Genomic DNA, 22,957 nt, shown 5'->3' with positions numbered 1-22,957 from the left:
ACCAGGTTTGGTCTCTTTGTACATTCGCCTTTGGCGGGCTTCAGGAGTGAAATCCGCCTCTGGTTCCAGAGTGTCTGGGGTAGGCAGGAAGTGAGGGAGGTGCCCGAAACTCCCTGTACTTAGTCTCCTGGACGAAGGAACCGAATCAGAGCTTGAAGAGGACGGCTGCTGCAACTCCTGGACCATTGGTTTGCCTGGTGAAGCCCTGCTGCAGGTCCGAATCGCCAAGTTTGCATCGACGGAGAAGCCCTGCAAAGGACGACTTCTCCCTTTGAGTTGGTAGGGCCAATCAACTCCCAAGTAAGCCACCTGGACACCTTTCTCAGAGCTGGTTGAATTTCCTCAGAGTTGCTGGAGGAAACCGTTGATCCAGGGAGAGGGACACCAGATTGTGCGCGTTGCTTGTAAGCTGGCCTAAAGGTTTTGGAAGATCCTCCGTACTCCCACGAAGCAGGACTGACCAAGCCTGACCCCTCTCAGTCGAGTGCGGGACTTCAGATGTAAGGAAAGTCCCCCTTGACAGCCAGGAACCATGCTTATTGCTATTTGCTGTACCGCAAGGAGCTGAAACGCGAAACGGCCACTGAAAGTAAAGTTTGCCGGTTGCCAGCTTTGACAGTGCCAATACAGTGCAGGAGTGCCCCCCCCCCCCCCCCCCCCCCCAACGTCCTCCCTCTTGGCCCCACAACTGAGGCCCAGGAGCAGTGAGATCTGCAGAGCTGTACAGGAACAGAAGTCTTCCGCTGCATCTTTTTCTTGTTTACTAAGGTACTGTAAAAAGTAGCCTAAGAGAACTCTTACTGTGGAAGTGCTTATAATTTCTGCAACTCACAAGTCTAATCAGATTGTGGCCCTAAATTTGATTCTTCTTGTTCTCAAAGACTCCTAAGAACTTGTACAAAGACTTTTGCATTTACTTACTGAAGTGCTGCATCCTATACAAAGACTTTGGACTAGCCTATTGAATTGCATGACTCTTCTCCGAGCTTTCTGAAAGTATTTGCCCCTGCTTATGACTATTTGAATTTCTTGTGTTCTAATAACTTTTGCCTTTTACTGAGTATTCTGTATGCCAACAGTAAGTTATTAATGTCCCCAGCACCCTTGTTACTGAAGTCACCTGTGGGTAAAGGTTGTGTCTGTGGGCCATCCCAAAAGGGCCTTGTCTGATCCAGAAACTCGGAGTGTACAGTATTGAAGTATATTTGTGTTAGTATTCTATTGCTCCCTTCTGAAGAAGGCTTTATAACTGACTGATAAATAAATACATTAATTGTTTATGCAAGCAACCTTTAGTGTAAGAGTTTATTTGAATACCTGTAACTGTGTGAATCTTTAACTCCATTACAGCTCACATTTCCCATCTTGAGATAAGCCTGGCTGCTCAAAACGCTACCAAAACTGTGTAGTACAAGGTTATACCAAAGGTTGGTTTGCCTATACCTGTAGTCATAGTTGTTCGTAGTGTTCACAGAGGATACTACATTCAAACTATGCCTAACAGCGGGCAACAGCGCAGGGTATCCAGGTTCAATCACAATAGTGCACTACGCAATGCAATGGAGGCGAAGCCCCCTGCTCAATCTGTCCCCTGGGTGGCTCTGTAACCGCTCAGTGCAGGCAGGCGCTGGGTCGCATTGCACCTACATCTACAGCTGCACCTTCACCTTCCTGTGGTGTCTACAGTCCCCTTGCACATTCAACACAGTGTATGACTTGATGGGCGTAGTTCGCCTCTCCTCCAAACCCAGGTATCTACAGGGCCTTTCTAAACCCACTCTACCAACTTGCAGTAGGGCCTGTGGGTTGTAAGCCAAAGCCGCCGTACCATTCTGGCTGGCTCAGCAGGCTGCAGCGACGTGTTCCCACACAAAGCGATTGTTGCCCCTTGGTGTTCCTCTGGAGCTCACCGCTCCATGTGTGTAGGCAGCTCACTGATTGGGGTGCTACTGGGCGAATATGGCCGATCGCGTTCCGCCTCCAGTGCTTCACTGCACTGGCAGCCCAGGCTCACCCACTGAGTCCCGTCTCCCGGCTGCTGCAGTGTGCTCTTTGTAGCCCAATGAGGGGAGCTTCCCCCCCCCCACCTTCCCCCCCCCCCATTCATTCTTTCAAGCTCTGATCATGGGAACCCTTTTCTGTATGGTTTACTTTACTTGATGGTGTCTTGCTTTCCTCATACCTTTTTTGAAAGGCATCTGTGTTTCGCTTTTGCAGAACACAGCACCCTAAGTGCAGTGTTGCTGGGAACCCTTTGGGTTCTCCTTTTTATATTATTTTATCTCCCTGGAGAACTACTATGCCAAGAGCTCCAGTGTCTTCCACCGGGGGTTCCTAGTCGCTCTCGCCGCCTCACACGTTGGGCTCATATTGCCTTCAGGAAGCGTCCTGATGTTGGGCAAGAATTGATGTAGTAACCCTGTGGGAGACTACACAACACTTGTCCTCTTGGTATTGGGTAACCCATCTTTTGGTATAGGACTGTACTACACAAGTTGGTAGTGTGACTGAGCAGCCAGGCCTATTTTTAATAAGCATTCTTTAAAAAGGGCAATATATGTAACAATCCAACATACTTTAAAATACATTTCCACAATCAGTACAGAGCTAGTAGATTCTGATGCTTGTAGAAAGGAAAGGTTAAAGGAAGGAAAAAGGTTAAACAGATTCTCGGGGCCTGTGAGTATACTTAAATCTTCAAATGAAGTCTAGACAAAACCTTTCCCAGCAATAATAGTTAAAAACAGAGTTATCACCTGTGAGGGACAGAAAATGCCAGTCAAATGGACTAGAGTCTACAAGGAGCCAGGGCAGCTAAAGTCAATTGAAGCACAGTCTATGGAGCTAAGGCACACATTTAGAGAGTTTGTTGAAGAAAAATCACTGTAGGGTCACAAGCTGTTAGCCTTGTGGAGGGTAGAGCTGAAATCAACTCTAGCTAGCTACTGCAGGTCTCAAGTGAGAAGAGCAAAGCAAAAGACACTATGGTAAGTACCCCAAGTCGGAACAGTACCCTTAGAAGAAGAGTGGTCCAGCTAGCTTCTGTCTGGTTGCAGCAATGCAGATCCTGGGTTCCTGAGCCTTAGTCGTGGGGACAAGAGGGAGGATGTCTGGAGGACTCCTGCGGCAGCAATTTGGAGGTTGGCAGCATCTACTGGCTCTTTTCGGATCAGTGGCCCTTCACGGTTTCAGCGCGTGGTAAACGGCACCACCACTGTGGATCTTGGATACCGGTTGGGCTTCCTTCACTCCTTGAGTACTGCACTCTGGTGAGGTGACTCGCACTCTGGTCGTCCTGCTTCTGACGGGTCCTTAGACTCCTGGAGCTTCTGGCCCGATTGCAGACGTCTCACTCGACTACGATTTCTCGACCCCTGGCACTAGGTTCCTGCAGCAGCAAAGAAGTACAGCCAGTCGGGGAAGAAGGTCCAGAGGAGTCAGTCTCTGGGTTAGTTGGTACCACTAACCCAAGGGAAGAAGTCATCCCTTCCGGAGCTTCTTGCTGATCAGAAAAAGGAGTGTCGGCACAGCAGCAGGGCTTCACCGGGCAATTCAAAGGTCCAGGAGGATTCAGCAAGCTTTGTTCACAATTTCTTCGGGTGTTCTTCCCAGTGCTCGACTCTACCTCAGTCCCAAAACCTTGTCTTTTAAGCAGGTTTCACCCATTCATGCATTGCCTTGGCTGCCACTCAAACGACAGGGTGGCTGTCCTGAAAGGACAGCCAGCTAGCCAATCGGGCATTCCCTCACTTCCTGCCCTTCCAGACACATTGGAGCCAGAGACGGGTCTCAGTACTGAAGCTAGCCAAAGGCAAAACTAACAAAGGGCTCAAACCTGGCTTGGCGCGCAAAAACCCAAGAAAGACCTCACAAACAGAAAATGGCGAAAAAAGACGACCGGGGCCATTTTGACAAAATAGTCACCCATGGGTGGTATACTGCAGCTGAGGATTCAGCCTGCGGTAGAAAAGCACAATGGTAGGAAAATTAAACCACTGCCACCAGCCGTTAAAAGTAGTGAGGGTAACATAAAACATGTTACATGACTGTTACATGAGTAGGTAGGATAAGGGGCTACTAGGTAACCCCCCCGCACTCCACATAAAATGGTGTATGCTGGACCTACAAAGAGAAGGTAAGTAAAGTCAATTTTACTTCTATCTTGGTAACAGTAGTTCACAAAAGGAAAGGTATTTAAACCTTATAAGAAATGTAAAGGATTTCTCTTTGACACTGCACTGAAGGTGCTGTGTGTCACCATACAAAAAGTAGATACCTATGGAGTTTGTCAGACTCCAAAAACAAAGGAAAAATATAATCCGAACCAGGTCAAAACACATGAGAGAGTGAGAAAAAGGGCTTGCTCACTCCAGGATTAAAATGAAAAAGTCCTAAAGCCAAGCAAAAGAGCTGGGGGTCTCTAAGGTTGAAGGGGAATTAGTACAGAAATTAGAATTCTTCCTAACACTGATGCTCCCTGTGAGCGCTGACTCAGCAGTGTTGACACGGTGGGGCCGCCGCTGCTCCAGGCGAGTGCCAGCAATGCTCACTACTACCGGTGGAACCCCTCTTGCATTCCCACTGGTGGAGCTCATCCTTCCACAGCTGACGTCGGATTACTGTATTTAAATGGTGCATGACTTAGTACCCCCTCAGTGATCAGCAGGTCAGCGGCCCAAAGGGTCATGTTTGCCTCACCGCCTGAATAGGCCTCTCCGGAGCTGTGTGCCTCTTCCCGTGCAGCAACAAAACCTCAGTGATAAGCCCAATGTTGGGAGGGACTTCCAGGTATGCCAGTCTGCGGACTTGGAGGGCCCAACACCCTCCCCAGGCTACACCGAGGACTCTGTCAATGACAAGTTCAAACTGCAGCTTATTACAGACAAAACCAACAGGGATCAGCACGGGAAGAGGAAAAATCCATGCACATCTGGCTCTTCCTCGACTCGCAGACCGGTTTTACTACCCACTGGCGTCACCATGATGTCACAAACTGGGCCCTTTCTGGCCAAACAATTGGGTATTGAGTATTCTACCACCTATAGTGGACTATATGGATGTTACTCTACTGGCCCTCGCATGTCAGGTGGCTGGCCTGGTCTATCCACAAGTTGCTATCTATAATATTTTTGCAGTGTGGGTGGATTTACCATTGGTTCTTGCCCGTTGCTACCCACCCCTAGGGTACTAAACTGTGTTTGGCTAGAGCTGATGTCCCCAGGCCTGGGATCCGCAATGTTTCTCAGCTCGCTGTATACCTCTTCAAGGTAACAAGAATGACTATGTGCCTGCATTGCAACTTGTGTACACCACCTTAGTTTATGAGATTTCTCTCCTGATTGGTACAACAATGTTGCATATTGTTGCACACTTGTCGCTTCCTGTGTCCGGCGGCCTGGGCTCAGTGCTCCTTTCCCACTGCTGCTCGCTGTCCATTCTCTGCTTCGGCCGTGTCGCGTGTTCAGAGACTGAGAATGTGAGCTGTGCAGCTCTGAATTATGAGTCTTTATTAGTCTTTTCTGCTGCTGGTCCGTTTGTCGTGTGGGGATTGGAATGTCATCTGTATCTCTTGCTGCTATGTCATGGTGTCTCTAACAACGTCAGCAACATGGCTTCTTGGTGCTTAGTCCATGCTGTCAATACAGGTGGCCTGATTGTGGCCTGTGGCTCTTCAACCACGCAGGGATAGGTTTGCACCGCCCCTAGTTGCTATGGCTAGCCGAGTGGATACCTCTCGACATACTTGTCAATTATAGGTCCGTTGGGAATTCAACTGAAATAGGATGGGTGAACTATTTCTAAAGCAAATTCACTGCTAGCTATCTCACTATAGATCACTGGAACCTTACTCTGAAAACAGTAAAAACATTTTTGCATTGGAACAGACTGTAGGCAGCAAAGTGAGTCAAACACAATGTAAAGCAATTGTAACATGTACCCTGCCTTAAAAAAATAAGGCCTCTACCACTTCAGAATTCCTTAACTGCTAAGGTTAGTAGGCCTCTATAAAGCTATCCCTTTGGTATACAGGCGCCAACTCTTAGTATAAGTCTGTACTACCCGAAGATTTGGTAGATTGGTAGAGCAGCCAGGCTTATCTTAGGAGAAGGCTGGGAGCTGTAGGGAAGTACAATAAACTCAGTAAATACATAGACCCAAAACTCTCACATACTTGTAGTTCCAGAAAATAAGACATTTATTTTATATACACAAGGCAGTTACATTCAGGTATGTAAGTACTATTCAACTTAATCAACACAATGGAAAACATCAGCAATACTTCAGTTGAGTAAACCAATAGTCACCCAGAAGATGTTCTGTTGTGGGAAGGAAAAGGGTTATTTAGCACCAGCAATTCAGTACTGCCATAGACTTGAAATATTTCCTATGGCTACAGGGTTTTAGCGGTCCATCCCTTACTTGTTGCGAGTTCTTCATAGTCAGTTGGGAGGGAATGCAGATCAGACCCTGCAGAAGAGAAGATACAGTTCTATCTTTGATTATGACCAACAAAAGCATTATACTGACTAATAAAGTTATCAGGGACCTTGGAAAGTACTCCCTATAGGTGCACACGCTTTAGGCCTGGGCAAAGGGTCTTTGTGAATACCCAACCACCGGATACAGTTCTTCTCATTAAGGAGAAAAAGAACATGGTACAGATGTCCAGCAAAATGTGCTGGGGGGTCTGGCTGGGGTGCTAGTAGAGGGGATTAAGCATACAACTGATCTCCCGAACACCAGGCAAGTACCTTTTTGAAGGGTGCTGGAAGTCTTAAGAAGTGAAGAACAAGTATTGGAAAAGCCAAAACGTTTCAGTGAAGAAGAAAATAACAAGTCAAGTAGTTCAGCGGTAGTCTGTCAATCCCGCCACGCTAGCGGATGCCCGGGGAAGGGAGCAGGATACTTGGCCTAAACGCCATCAATCCTAACCAGGTAAGGGAGAGTTGGGGAGTGGACCTTACGCCCACACAATCACTATGGTGGGAGGAGGATGTTGGAAACAGGCATGCAAACACCCGCCTATTACTCTGATTCTCTGAGAAGCCTCTACTAGGGTTCTCGGAATCGTAGGGCCAAGTAACTAAAACCAAAAGGCTGGTTGCAGGGTGTCCGGGGGCCACAGGTGCAGTGATAGTTGTCGGGTTAGGTCTGGTTGGATGGTGGTTCGGTGCTCCAGCAAGATGCTTCCAGATGTCTTGAAGCTAGACAACTAAGGTACCCTAAGACGACTACAATCGCAGGTCGCACGACAACCAGAGACCCCAAAGACACGAGTGAGACGTGGCAGAAGCAAATAACACTCCAATCAGTTGGCATTGGGCGACCCACTGGCACTGAGCAAGGCGCTGCTCCACTAAGGCCCCTCTTTGTTTTGGAGAGCAGCAGATGCCGGATGTTGGGTCTTGTTCCACAAGATTGCCTTCAAAGTTCAAAGCCAAAACTCAGAATGGGGACCGATGCACTGAACGAAGTTGGTCTGGATGGTTCTGGGACGCTTCCGAAGGCAGGATCTTCGTGCATGGGTCTGGACTGGTTGGTCCCACCTGCCCAAAGCTCTGTTGACGGTCTTCGTGTGATCACGGTATATAAATGGAGCTTCACCAGGACTTGTAAGGATCTGCACCAACCAAGAGCTGTCCAGCCATGGACAGCCATTTGACCCACATCTGCCCCGCAACATGCATGTCCTGTGTGTTTGGGACTAGACGGTCCCAGCCCCCACATCTGGCAGATGCTCACACTGCCGTTTTGCCCTGGAAAGGGCTTATCTTATATGGTATTTGCTCAATTGAGGGTGCAGGAAGAAGGCGGCCAAAGGACAGGACATGTGTGTGGTAGGGCCATTTTGAGTATATGGTACTCGGTGGCATTAAACTCTAAAATGCAAGAGTGAACAGGAAAAAAAATGAAAAACGCATTAGAAATATATATCGCTGCCACCAGCCTGTCTTGTACGCATTATGAAAGTAATAGACTTTTGACTTAAAGGGATACACTGTAAGATGTGTGCAGCTTAAAAACAATGTATCCCGCAAAGGGAGACAACTCCCCTGCCCACAATGCACTGGTGGTGTTGGGGGCTTTCTAGGCCCCCCCAAACGGATTAGCCGAGCAAGGAGAGTGAAGCAAAAAGGCCTTCCTTACCTGCAAAAGCCCAGCAGAAATCCAGTTGTAGCAAAAAGGTGTGGGTGTCAATGGAGGGAAAGCTGGGAAAAGACATTTGTTCCCATTACCTTTTCGTAATAAAACCTGTAAGGGACAATACACAACTGTTTTGGAATTGTTAGTTTTCTTTTGTCCCAGGTATTGACCAAATACGGCTGCCACAGAGCATATTTGTTGCTTTCTGCAGAATTCTTTAAAAAAATTAATCCTTCACTTGCATGTCTACAAATGTATTTTTATTTTGTTGTGTTCTTGGATCCTTACTGTGTTGTACTGGCAATTCTACAGACATCTTTGTGTGTTGAGGCCAAGTTTGTTCATCCAATACATGCTTTGTATCTAAATACGTGTTTTTATTTTTAAATATTTTTAAAAAAATATATTTAGTTTTGTGGATTATTAACTATTCAATGAATGAATGATAATTGTGTTCTATTCCCAGGGAACAGAAAGCAAAGAGGAACAGTCAATGGGTTCCGACGTTGCCCAACAGTTCCCATCACCTGGATGCAGTTCCTTGCTCAACCACAATAAACCGAAATCGAATGGGTCGTGATAAGAAGAGAACGTTTCCTCTTTGGTAAGTATGGAGTTCATAAAATCTCCTCCTAGGAAAAGTGGTCTGCTGATTGGTGGCTAACACTGTGCTTTGTTGAGATGGGGAGGTGGGACTAATGCAGTAAAATGCTTCAGTTACTTTATTTACTGGTGCCATTCTCTGATTGTGATTAAATACTGTGAGGAAACCTCCATGGTTTTAGCACTCCATCTTCCACTAATGTTGGCTATTTGCATGTGTACTCATCAAAATGTCTATTTTGGTAATTTCGCCTCCTGCCATCTCATCCAATTTTGAGGTTGCTTTGGCCTTTTCCCTTTTTTATTTAACGTTCGATGCCACCAAACATGGGAGGGGACCATTTTATCCCCTCCCCTTTACCACCTTCCTGTTGTGTTAATCGTTTTTCAATCTCTTAGTAACCCCAGTATTGGGTCTTTAGATATTCATAATTTCGAATATTCCCACCAGAAGGACTCAGCTGTTGGAGGAAGTTGAACAGATGCTACTATGTTGCCGTCAAGGTGGCATACTTTAGGTACTTCCTCATTCGCAAGAAAGAAAAGGGGCACAGGCCCATCATGGATCTATGTGCCCAGGACAAGTACATTATCAGGGAAATTATCAAGATGATGGCATTGCAGAACTCGATCAGGTTGGTCTGGAAGTGGGTCTTTCTGTGTTCAGGACCTGAGAGACACATTTCCATCTTCCAATCCTAGAGAAGCACTGAAGATTCTGCTGTTGAGTTACTAAAGGCATACTACCAATTCATAGTTCTTCCATTTGGACTGAGTTTGGTGCCCATGGTCTTCACCAAATGTCTGGTGCCATTGGCAGCATGCAGTGCATCTGCGAAAGGCCAGTGTCCACGTTTACCCTTACCTGGCAATTGGCTGGTCCGCTCGGCCACTGAGGAGGATGTACTGAAGGCCTACTACAGTGGATCAGTTGCACCATTTGCGATTTTGGTGAATTAAGGCCACGTTCGATCCAGCATATAGTAGAATGTTACTATGAGCTCGTTTTGACACAGTGGGCGCCTACTCAAGACATCCAACCCAAGGGTGGGCACGCTGCAGCAGCTGGAAACTCAGTTCAGCCGAGAAAAGCATGTGCCTTTTCATGTGTGCATCAGTTTCTCATCCTACAGATGTACATTTGCTGCAGGAGGAGCGGGGACCTCCAGTGGCATCCACTGGACTGATACCAGTAGGACAATATCCATGTGAATAATGTGCTTGTGTGCCCTGTCCTTCTGAGTGTGCACCCAAAAACTGGTCAAGGAACTAATGTTTCAGGATTAAGTGCTCTAGTCGCTGGTGTCTACTGGTCTGTTCGGCTGGTACAGCTGGAACATCTTCTAGGTCTGGTTCCTGGAGGAATCGTTTTGGCACATTAAGGCACATATACTGGGGATCTACACTTGTAACTGATCTTTCTAAATCACTTCAGTTTGCACCCTTAAATGTGGCTATACATATAAACATTGGCACTTTTTTTCACCTGCAGATTTAGAGTTTCGTTGCTAGGGGAGTTTTCCTAAAGTCCAATTGAGGTAAGACTTCACCATCCCTTGGCATACAGGTCCCCAACTCTTAGTATGAGTCTGTACTACCCGATGTTTCTTGGTAGAATGGCAGAGGAGCCAGGCTTATCATAGGAGGAAGATGCGAGCTGTAGGTAAGTACACTGAACCCACCAAATACAATAGTCCAAAGAAACAATTGCACATAAAATGTTATATTAAAATTTCTCCAGCATGGGGTCTGGCATGGATTCACATGCTCATGAATATTCCCCGTCGTCAGGCTGGGAATCCTCGGTAAAGAAAAAAATCAGTATCGGTTTTGTTTCTGATCGGTCTTTCTTAGTATTAACCAATCACTGTTCTCTAGGTCATACTGCACCCAGCCAATGACTGCCCTCTCCCTAAGCCCCTACCCTGGCAGCCATCCTCCAGATTTTTACCGCACGTTCAAGTGTTGGGAGTCCTCGTGCTATAGCTCTCGAGCTTTTACTGCATTTTGCGATTTTTCAAAGAGTTTAATCACATTTTTTCGGTCAGTCGAGTCTCGAGCTCTACCGTTTCTACTTCCGATCAACAGGGACCCGTTTCGGAATTTTCTACTTGCCTCAAGTGCGAAGTTTCGTCGAGCTACGCTTCTTGGAGGATTCCAGAAGATCTGAGGCCTACCTTGTGGACATGGCCCAGGACAAGGGGAGCTCGACGCCCGGATCCAAGCTGTTCAGGAACTGCCCTGGATGCGGTCTACAGAATGTTTTCAAGGAGGATGAGCATTCGAGATGTCTCTACTGCCTTCACAAGCCAAAACGCATGTGGAGAAGGACTGTGCGTTTTGCAAGAACTTGTCGGAACGGACTATGAGGGATCGCCGGATCCGCCTCGCCAGCTGGCTGGAGAAGGGCCCAGCAGGTGAGAAGAAGTCCGAGCGGTCGTCTAAGTCCTGTGAGGGCACCCCAGCGACGGGGGCCCAACAGAAGGCAAAGCACTGTGAGGCCGCGGGCACCGGGAGCGCCGAAGGGTTGGGCTCCTCGGTTGCCAGGTAGGGCGCACTCTCATAGACGCCATCAACCACGAGCCAACGCTCTGGCTCCGGGAAGAGAAAATCCGAGAACCTGGGTAAGTTTCTGGAGAGTTCCCGTTCGATCTCGAAGGATTCAGCCGAGGGGGAGCGAGGCAGTGACGCCTCCCTCCCCCCCCAAGGTGAAGGCCTCAAGCGCGCCCAAGGTGGTGAAGGCCTTGATTCACCCGGCTAAGGCCTCTGGCCAGGGTGAGTTCCATCAAGTCCCTTCTCGGCATGATGTCCTCTTGCATCTACCTGGTGAGCCTATGCAGGCTGCGGATGTGTCCTCTACAAGAGTTCCTTGACGCCCGTTGGATGCAAGCGGCGGGCAGTTTCGAAGACAAGATCCCGCTCAACGAGGTCTTCTGCCAAGCAATTCGGTGGTGGGGCACCCGCGCGCATCTTGTGGCGGGCACGGACTTTCAGACCCCAGCACACCAGGAGACAGTGATGACGGATGCCTCCCTGGAGGGATGGGGTTCGCACACCGGAGATCTTCACGCGACAGGCAGTTGGCTCCCGGAGGAGAGGTCACTCCACATCAACATCCTGGAGCTCCGAGCAGTGTTCTGGGCCCTCAGGTCGTTTCTCCCGTCCCTCAAGGGCAAGGTGGTGAGGATCTTCACCGACAACACCACCACGATGTTCTACATCCGGAAGCAGGGAGGAACCAGGTCCCCAGCCCTATCCAAGGAGGCCCAGGATCTGTGGCATTGGTCTGTTGCCCAGGGGATGTTTCTGGTGCCCTTCCATCTAGCAGGGATAAAGAACACCATTGCCAATGTACTCAGCAGGGATCTGCGCTCGTGCCACGAGTGGGAACTGCGTCAGGACCAAGTGAATCGACTTTTCCGACGATGGGGCAAACCCCAGATCGACATGTTCGCGACGGCGAAACTCCAAGTGCCAGAGGTTCGCCAGCAGGTTTCCCCAGCCGAGGAGCATGGGCGATGCTTTCTCGTTCCCCTGGGACGGCCTCTTCCTGTATGTGTCCGTCCCCTCCCCCCGCCCCCCGTTGCTGTTGCTACTGCGACTCGTCAATCAACTCAAGAGGTCCCGGTGCAGGATGATCCTCGTTGCACCGGCGTGGCTGAGACCGATCTGGTTCCCGGACCTTCTGGACTTGTCAGCGTCCCCCCTCCCCCTCACTCAAGCTGCCGACGGACGTGGATCTCCCCGCCAGAGAAGGAGGCGCCATCCTCCATCACGACCCAGGGTCGCTGAACTTGCAGGCTTGGCTCCTGCGGCACTTGAGTTTGGAGGGTACGATATCCTGGCGGATTGCAAGGAGGTGCTTGCAAAGGCCAGGGCGTCCTCAACTCTCGCCGTGCACAGAAGATCAAGCCTCTGCGAATTATGGCCCCTCAAGTGCTGCCGTACCTGCTGTTGCTGGCCAAGGCGGGGCTGGCTCATGCCTCCATCAAGATACATCTAGCGGCGATCTCCCGCTACACCAGAACTACGGGACGATCATCTCTGTGGTCTCATCGTCTGGTGGAGTTTATGAAGGGACTGTTCCGTTCATTCCCGCCAGTGTAGGCTCCGGCCCCGGCTTGGAAGCTCAACGTGGTGCTGACCAGGCTCATGGGTGGGCCATTCGAGCCTCTGCATTCGGCACCGTTGAAGTTCTGTCATGGAAAACAGCATTTCTTGTGGCCATCACCTCCGCACGACGAGTGTGAGAGATCCAGGCCCTATCCTGCAAGCCTCCATACTTGACTTGACTTTTCACGAGACGAGGGTGGTGCTGAGGACGCACCCCTCCTTCATGCCCAAGGTGCCGTCGGACTTCCATCTCAGCGAGCCCTTGGTGTTACCAGTTTTCTTCCCGTTGCCTTCGTCGCCGGCCGAGAGGACTTTGCACTCGCTGGATGTAGCTATAGCGCTGAAGTTCTACGTGGACCGCACAAAGAGTTTTCGGAAGACATCACAGCTGTTTGTGAACTTTGGACCTGTGAACCAAGGGAAGGCCCTCTCAAAGGCTTCCATTTCCAGATGGCTCTCCGGCTGCATCATGCCCTGTCACCGGTTGGCAAACTGTCCGTTTCCCGGCCGTCCGAGAGCCCATTCGACCAGAGCGATCGCTGCTATCACGGCGTTCTTGTCTGGTGTACCCCTGTTGGACATCTGCAGGGCTGCTACGTGGAGGTTGACGCACGCTTTCGCGAAATTCTACTGCGTCTACCGGGATTCCAGGGTCGGCCAATCAGTGCTGCGCAACCTGTTCGCCTGAAGGTGTGCCTGCTGAGGAGGTTGTTGTAATGCTTAATGTTGAGGTCACACTAGGAACCCAACAGTATTTTTATTGAAATGGGTAGGGATGGATACATCTGTCACTGAACTCACAATTGCAAGTAAGTACACTCTATCGTGCTAAAAAACACATAAAGCCGTTCCCGACTATGTGTGTCTGCCATTTTCCGGATGAAATTCTAAAATCTTTAATGAGCTTTTTCCGTTAGGCAGGTGCAGGAATGTCTATTAAAAAGACTGGAGAGTGTGCATTATATTCTCCAGTGGGTTCCTCTTTTGCGTCTGAGCATTGAAGAATCTTGTAGGGTCCTTGATATTTGTTTCTCAGGATCCTTAAAGGGAAGACCCTGCCTGTGCTATTTACTGGAGCACTAGGTCAGGTCTCCCAATAGCCGACCGGTTTCTGTGGTATGAATGTGGTTACACCACATTCCTCAGGGCTTAGGGAGGCACACAGTTAGGTTCCTCCTAGTTTGCAGTGGCAGCATTGTCTGCATTATTTAAGGTCCTCTTCCCCTTTCCATGTGGTAAATGATTCTATGCACGGATGGGTGAGGCAGCCTGAGACCTGCTTTCGTCTGTAAAGAGGTCTGGCGGGCTGCACGCGGTGTATTCGCTTGAAGGTGAGCCTGGTGAGGAGGTAAAAGATGCTTAATGTTGAGCCTTGCCACCTCCCGTGGTTGTGCATGTGTGTACTGCTATGTATTCTTATATTCATGAGCATGTGAATCCATGCTGAAGAAGGAACAAGTTACTTACCTGTAACTGTTGTTCTCCAGCATGGGTCTGGCATGGGAACCCTCCCTCCGTCCCCTCTGCGGCTCTTGACTTGGTCATACTGCCACTTTACGTGCTACCAAATCTGAGGATGGCTGCCTGGGGAGGGGCTTAGGGAGAGGGCAGTCATTGGCTGGGTGCAGTATGACCCAGAGACCAGTGATTGGTTACTACTAAGAAAGACAGATCAGAAACGAAACTGATACTGATTTTTTTTTTTCTTTTTTTTTTCTTCTTTACCGAGGATTTCCTAGCCTGACGACAGGGAATATTCATGAGCATGTGAATCCATGCCAGAACCATGCTGGAGAACAGTTACAGGTAAGTAACTTGTTCCATACATTTATTATATTTACACATACTTAATTAGCTAACCAACACACGTAGGAATTCTTAATACTTTCCAAAGGCCATTGCTCACGGTTACAATTTTTATAGAGTATGACGCTAATGACGGTTCCACTGTATTATCGGTACTACCTCGCTCTCGCGTTACTTCACAGATGTGCAGTAATTGTATTTAGTTAGCAAAACCACATAAGATAAAGTCTTTTAGGAAGGAAAAAGGTTGCTTAATCACACAACAGCAGATATTAACGTTCTAGAGACACTTTTCAGGCTTACTAAAGCTCTAACTATACGACAAAGTCAGTGTAGGAGTGTATCCAAAGTCTTTAGAAGCAGCAGAACAGCAAATGTTTCTCAGGATACTGTCAGTCTATAGGATAAGTTACTTCGCAATATAACGCAACAAGGGGACCCTGCGAAAGGACTCCCTTAAGGGAAACAAGCTGGCAAGCTTGGGTCGGAGTTAGAGTGGACACCCTAGCCACCTCTTCACGCACGCCAGTCACACTGGAGCCACTTCTCGGTTCAAGGCAAGTTCTACCTTTCACCCCACAGTGCCTCTTAAGTTGGAACAAATGCTTGTAGCTAGATTCTCCTCTGTGCAGCAGCGATGGACCTGGTCTCCTGATTCCTCAGTCTGGTGACGAAAAGGACTCTTAATGGGATGTCTCACCAGCAGTCTCGAGATGGGACCCTTGGCACGGATTTCTTCAGTCTCCTTGGTCAGTCTGCACTTTTGGTGCCTTTTTCTCTGCACCAACAAAGGACGGTATTCGCCTGGTCGATCCTCTTTGCTTCTGAAGTCCTACACTCTGGTTAGGAGTCTTGGATGAGTTGGATTGTGCCTCTGGAGCTCACCAAAGTTCTGGACGAATTCGCCTTGCAAATTCGCCTTGCAAATTCGTTGCACTGCAAATGGGTCTGAGGTTTCCTGGTTTTCCCGTTATGCAGCTCTGGAGAGGCACAGCACCTCAGGAGATGGCTCGATTTTGTAGTTCGTGCTGGGGCTGGTTGGTCCCACCAGCCAAAAGGAAGGAGTCGTCATTTGGAGCTGCTCTGTCGATTAGAAAAGGGGGTCAGGACAGCAGTGGTCACTTCACAGTGATTGGGGGGGGTTCCGCAGGTGTCTCTGGCCCTCTTCAGCTTCGCCTCTTCTGTTCTAGTAGTGAACTTGCCTTTCACCTCTTGGAACCTTCCCTTTTTATTCAGTTTTCGAAACGCACACTCCTCTGAAAACTCTTTCAGTATTTAACAGAAAGGGGTGGGTGGCTGTCTATTCGGGACAACCAGCCCCCCAGTGGGAACTGGTTCCATCCAGGCACTCTGGCAGACCAAGGGCAGGGGAGTGAATAACTCCTTGCAGCCCAGACACACCCAGACCCCCCCCCCCCCCAGAATGTTAGAAAGAAAGCATCTCAAAGGAGAGCCCTAAGACTCCCAGCAACTCTGCCCACGAGGAGCTTTGTGCTGCAAAAGTTTAACAAAGATGTCTTTAAAGACATATGGAGGAAAGGAGACTCCATAGTAAAGGTCCAACCCAGAGAACAGAGTTCCAAAAAAAAGTCAGAGCAAATGAAAATGAATGAGAAGGGGGGGGGGGGGCTTCCCCTCATTCAAGATAGAATGACAAAGGTCCAGAAGTACAGCAGAAAGTGCTGGGCGGGGGGGTGGGAGGGAGGTCTCACTATGAGTGGGGATGAAGCATAAACATGATAGATCTCCCTAACGGTCATCTCAAAGGGAACTGACAGTACAGTAGGCAATTACAGAGAGCAGTGGTAGCCCTAGGGAAGGGGTGCCTTTTTACAAGCACTGTTGGTTTGCATGATGTATTTGGGCCAGTTAATGTGTAAGGGAGACGGATAGGGACTAGAGAACATAACAATTCTTTTAACATGGAGCGTTCAGGCCAATATTTACAGATTTTCAAATTAGTGTTGTCCTGATAGGAGAGGCGGGTTCACTTCTAGCAGGAGAAAGTTTCAGCCTTCGTTTTGAAGCGTTACAGTGAAGAGACATCACTGAATGCCTGGGGCAGAGTTTTCTGTTGAGTGGGGGGCAAAGAGACACAAGGACTGAACATGGGAGGAGGCACAGGGAGTGGGGAGACAGAAGAAGTTGAGATGAGGAGAGATAAAGTACATTGACATGCATTCAAGGATGTAGTGGGAGATTGCACCATGGATGCACTTTTTCAAGGAGATCTATCCTGCTTGGATATGGTAGGTAGGATCGGAGTATGATGAGGATGTTGATGTTGAGGACTTGACTGAGGGGAGCAAGTGGTAGATGAAGACATAAGCTCACACAGTAGTCCAGTTTGCTGAGTAGAGAGAAGGGGTTTAGTTGAATCGGTGTGTGTGTGAATCGGTCCGATAATCTGGAGGTTTGTCTGGCTGTGGGGCACGATAAAATGGCCGAGCTTCAGGTCACTGTAAAAGGGAACCCCCGGGTTGTACGTTTTGTGTGAAGTGGTCGGGGAGGAACAAACTGGCAGAGTGCATTTGTTGGAAGCAAGGAGAAAGGTAAGGTTAGCATGTGGTAGTGTAGAGCCTTCCAGTGGCAGTTAAGCATTATATGGAGATGGAGGCGCAAGAGGAGATTAAAAGGAGCAGTCACAGAGCTAGACCTTTAGCCACGTCCATGGCATTTTGGGATGTCTGTTGTCCCTTGCAGAGAAATGTAAAATGGATTGCTGCTAGTTGCCACTTCTGTGATATTGATGAATGATGGTGGTCGTTTTGCTATTGGCACATTCCACTTCTGAAGCGTACTGTCCCACTTGCTCCTTTTGTGATTTTCTCATTTCTAAAAAATAAACTTCTGATACATTGCCAGAGTCCTCTACATTAGTACCCCTCCCTATTTTTGATGAGGTACAGTACCAAGTGCCTCCTGGTTACTACAAATAATTGTGGCAAGAACATTTCCTGATGCACATGTCGAAAAACGTTAGGCTGAGTCTTTTAAATCCATGGGCATCCATGCTTTTATTTATTTGTGGTGGAGGCAATGTAGTCAGTCTGAAAAACCTGACATCAATCCTTTTTTCCATTTCAGGAAGCATTTATTTGGCTTCCAAGGCATGGATACTCTATATACAGGTCTTCTGATAGTAACATAGCCAAGTTTTCAATCTACCTGTACAATGTGTTTATGGTGGCTGCTTTAGGTAAGGGGAGCTCCCATAGCACAAAGAATGTGATGCTATAGGAAAGAAATTACTTTGTCCTTTGGCAATTGAAATGGCAGGTGGTAGTGGCAAGCACTGCTCTTGGATATTTTAAGAACTGTAGTTTATTATAGGTCTTTGTTAGAAATAATCTTTGTGCTCGTTTTGGCTCAATCGCTTACATCATCAATCATATAATGATGCAGCAGAAAGTGATGCCAGTGGAAAGTCTTAAGGAGCATCCATGAGAAGGGAAGCATGGCTACAAACTTCATACCTCGCTCTGGAGGCTCAGGAAATGGTCTTCGATGTATCTTTTGATAGCAAGTTGATTTTCCACATATTGGATGATTTGAACCAGTATAACTGCGAGGACCATTTTGTTTACTGCCAATCTGCCGTAACGCATCCAGTTTTTTCAGATCAGTATAAACCATCCTAGGGTTATGAACAAATTTGCATCCAGATCTGACAACACTTCTTCATGCCAGAGAAGATCTTGGCCATAGTGGTGTTTTCCTGTTTCAGCGTGACCGCTCATAGAAACACAATTAACTTAGAAAGCAGATTGAGGGTGCCCCAACTCTCAATCGGGCATCATTACTCGGCCCTGGGGCAAGAATTACAAAATGAATTTTCCATTGGGGTTGTATCTCCCAGATCTTGTCTGTTGTCGGATATGGTTGACCTCTTCACCAGTAACCCTCTGTCTTGTAATACCCAGTTAACAGCACTGCACTAGGACATGTAGAAACATGTGATGGAGTTGGTCCTTCTTCAAGATATTGGAATGGGATTGTATTCTGTTCTTTAGTGGAAAATGCCTGGGAGAACTTCTGACATTCTTGGGTGTACTGCACATGAATTAACCCCTGGTTAGCGACTGACCAGTGGCACAAACAATGGATGCTTTAGAAAGTTAATTTAGATGTATACTTTTGCCTTTCTAATTTTGCATCGGCACAGGAAATGTTTACCGAATTTTGGTGAATTCTGTTCAGTACCAAAATCTGGAACTCTGCTCCCAGTATATTGGCCAAACCCATGGCAGCATGTTTGCTCAGCTCAGGGTGAGTGGAAGCAAGCATTGACCAAGCCAATAAATAGCTTTGGTTTTAGTGTACTTGGGGGTGTGTTGCGTGTTGGGGGCAGAGCGAAGCAACACGGGGAGAAGGGAGAGGGAGCACCGGTGGGCAGGTTTTGGGGGAGGGGGAGTAGGCGGGGGATGGTGCAGAGTGCACAGATCTAATGAAAAAGTATGACGGAGGTGCACACAAGAAAAGGGATATAGAGACGAGGATCAAAGAAGTAGGTAGCGAAAGTGTGAAAGGCCACCAGGTCATGGGGAAACTGGGGAAATGTCTTGAAAAAGGGTCACTGGGAAAGTATCATACATTTGAATACCACAGAAAGAAGAGGCACATCGTAAAGGGCTTATTTTTAGATTTATTTATAACTTCTACTCAAAGGAAAATTAGACCATCTGTAACAATCACAAAAATGGTTCGGAAATTAATCTGTATATCTCAATGAGCGCCCATCAAACTCATTTTGCGAAGTCTGCTCTAAAATAGGGCACTAAAGGTGAAGTTTCTGTTCCAGCCTGTTGGGCAAGATTTGGAGCAGTACCCTTTGGATGCGCTACAAAAACCTCTTCCTCCTGGCAATAGGGACCCAACCTTTGGTATAACTCTGAACTACACAGGTTGTTAGTGTGGCTGAGCAGCCAGGCTTATCTCAAGAGGGGTCAATGTGAGCAAGAGGGGAGTTGCACAGAGATTCACAGTGACAAGTATTCAAATAAACTCTTACTCTCAAGGTTTCTTGATTTAAACAATTACTTTATTTAACAGTCAGTTTGAACAAGCCTTCAGAAGGGGCAATATAATAACGCACAAATACACACTCTTAGTTTCTTTAAATCAGCAAACAACCATTGGGGATGGCACACACACTTCCTACACCCTCAGGTGACTTAAATAGCTAGGACGCTGTGAGCATTGATATATCACTGTTGCATTTAGAGCAATACTCTGGAGCATGTCAAAGAAAAAGGTTAATACAACAAGAGATCACACAATTATTCTGAAGCAGGTAAGTACTTTGGAACCCCAAATGCAAAGTAAGTTAACCCCTTCCTGCAAGGAAAGGTAAAACACAATGTCAGAGGAAAGTAGTTATTCGGGGAGCCAGGTCAGCCAAAAAATTGAGCAAAAGTCTAGGTGAGCTGAAGCACTTCTTGCAGGTAAGTAAAAGTCTTGCACAATGTTTTAGAAGTCTTTGTAGAAAAAGTAGAATCAATGTAGGGCCACAAGCTGGGATGCTTGTGAGAAGTAGAATATGCAAGAAACTCCACAGATGTAACCAAGACAAGTCTCAACTGAGATCATGTAAGACTACAACATCATGAGGTAAGTTCTCTTAGACAGTACAGTACCTTTTGGTTAGAAGAAATGGTTCCAGCTGGCTTCGGTTCCTGTGTGGCTCTGCTGATCCTTTAGTTCCTGTGCCTCAGTAGTGGGGACGAGAGGGAGGACTTCTGGGGACTCCTGCAACGGGACGGTCGGCGACAGAACAGGACAAACTTCTATTGAGTGTCACTTTGCGGTTTCAGCTCCTCACGTCTCAGCAAATGGCACCACCGTGGTCTCACGGATACCACTCTGGACTTTCCTCGTATCTGGGGTCTAGCATTCTGTTAAGTTGGCTCAGGCTTGTTCAGCCCTGCTTCAAGGAAGTCCGGGGATCTTCCTTCAGCAGGGGTTCGTCTTAAAAATGATACAATCCAATTTGGTGTTCCTCTCCCTGGCACTTCGGTTCCTGCAGCAGCAAGGAAGTACAGCCAGCTCCGAGAGGATGTCAAGATGAGTTCACTTTGGAGTTCATTGGTCCCACCAACTCAAGGGGAGAAGTCATCCTTGCAGGGCTTCTCTAGTCGAAACAAATTTGGAGCTTCAGCACAGCAGCAGGGTTTCACCGGGCAAACCAACGGTCCCGGAGTTGCAGCAGGCGTCTCTTCCAATTTCTTCTTCGGATTCCTTTGTCCAGTGGTCGACTCTGCCTTCCAAGCCAAAAAGCCTTGCCTTTTATGCAGGTTTCTCCCATTCATTCCAGCGTAGCTGTCAATCGCACAGCAGGGTGGCTGTCCTTGCCGGACAGTCAGCCGGCCAATGGGTGCATTCCTGTAACCAAGGGGATTAAGCACAGTGAGTTTCGGGCACCTCCCTCACTTCCTGCCCCTGCCAGACATACTGGAGCCAGAGGCGGGCTTCACTCGTGAATCCTGCCAAAGACAAAACGAACAAAGGGACCAAACCTGGTTTGGCGCACACAGTAAATGTCAAGAAGGACCGTTCCAGCAAGAAATGGCGGAAAAAGACCGGGCCATATTGACAAAATGGGCACCCGTGGGTGCTTTACCAAGGCTGCAATTGCATCCTGGTGTAACTGCACACAATGGTAGTAAAAAGTAAACCACTGCCACCAACCATTAATTACTGAAATTGTTACATGAGAAACTAGACAAAGGGGATACTAAGTAACCCCTCCAGCCCCCTATTGTAAGATAGTGTGTGCTGGGCCTAGAAAGTTACAAAATGTAAGTAAAGTTAATTTCACTTCACTGCTCTTTGAAACAGTAGTTCATCCAAGAGAAGATATCTAAACCTTTGGGAAATCTGAAAAGACTTCACTGTGTCACTGCACTGAAGGTTGAACTTTGCAGCCCACAGCACCCTATGTGCAGTGTTGTTGGGGACCTTTGCGTCCTCCCTTTTTTATACTTTTATTTGTCTTAAATTCTACTGATCTTCACCCCTTACTGCCATGGAACCCATAAAAATCCCCTTACCCCCCCACCCAGTATGTCACCAATCAATCCCTTGTAACTTTTTTGTTACATGAGATATCTCAACCAAATGTGGCCCCTTTTTTCCCCCCCACATGTAGGCGGTCACCACCAAGGAATCCTACTTTGCTGTAGGGGGTGGGGGGGTGAGAGAAAATAACCAAAAAGGGAGAGAATATATATTTCTTTTCTTCAGAAAATGCCAATAAAATGATGAAGCCTGTGTTTTTTTTTCCCCCTGTAAGAGCTAGGAACAAATGGTTTGCTGTGCTGAATTAGCCTTTTTTCAGGCTTTCAAGAACAGGTGGAGTGGAAACCAAAAAAAAAATATATTTACATATGGTTACCAGCCGTTTTGTGAGAGGTAGGCGATTTTGGCCTTTTTTTTCCCAATAGGACATGCGTGAACGGAATGAAACAGAAGGGTATGAAAGCTGAATGGGAGGACCGAAAGGCATACATTTCTGAAAAGTAGACGAAATTCCAAGTTTAGGAAAGGGTGATTTGCGCAGGTCAGGCAAAAACTATGTGGGGAAAAATTCCATAGTTTGGGGAAAAATTGGGAAAATTACAGAAAAAAAGGTATGTGGTGGACATGGTTGGCCTGGTAAGGCATTGGCTTCTGTGCATTTTGAGAAGAGCAATGCTCTGCTACATTCCTCCAACTCTTCCAGTTAGGAAATCACACATTGTTTGTAATGTTTCACAAAACAAGCAATACCACAAGCCAAAAACTGAGCCATGGTACACAGGTTTTTCATTCTTACGGCCTAAACAGACATACCTAGCATGTGTAAGTAAAGAAAACAAATGTGGTGAGGAAGGACACGCATACATTTTTTGAAAGGGCACAAGCAGACTTTTGAAGGCTAGGTGACTTGTGCAGGTTACGAAAGTGTATGGTGTCTAAAGCAGCAACTAAATGTAGGTCAAATTTGGGAAATGAAAGGGTTATGTGACAAAGTGCTGCAGCAAATGGTAGCAAACGTTATGAAAACCACGCAAACGCAACAAATGACCTACCTTCCCGCATTCCCAAAGGTGTCACGATGAAAACAGTACCTACATGTGTGACTGCTAGCCCAAAATCTTTCGGCAGAGCAGATTTTTGGGAATTTTGCTCTTGTGGACAACCTACGGGTTTGGGCCTGGGGTGTCGCAACCAGCAGGGAAAACGGGGAAACCCATGCATTTCTGAAAAGAAGACATGTGGGAATCCACAAAGGTGTGACTTGCGCGAATGG

At 47.6% G+C, this 22,957-nt stretch overlaps 1 protein-coding gene across 1 annotated transcript in view; it reads left to right on the top strand.

Moving 5' to 3' along the window:
* SMARCB1 (SWI/SNF related BAF chromatin remodeling complex subunit B1) overlaps positions 1–22,957 on the top strand; it is a 279,132-nt gene that overhangs the window by 76,945 nt on the left and 179,230 nt on the right. Inside the window, exon 4 of the mRNA XM_069619921.1 lies at positions 8,612–8,749. Coding sequence (XP_069476022.1) covers positions 8,612–8,749 — 138 coding nt within the window. The remainder of the gene's footprint in view (positions 1–8,611; positions 8,750–22,957) is intronic.

The sequence above is a fragment of the Ambystoma mexicanum genome, chromosome 10 (genome assembly GCF_040938575.1).
Source record: "Ambystoma mexicanum isolate Mex_15411 chromosome 10, UKY_AmexF1_1, whole genome shotgun sequence".
NCBI classification, from domain to species: Eukaryota; Metazoa; Chordata; class Amphibia; order Caudata; family Ambystomatidae; genus Ambystoma; species Ambystoma mexicanum.
The sequence above is the reverse complement of the archived record's forward strand: the minus strand, read 5'-3'. Positions and strand labels throughout refer to the sequence as shown.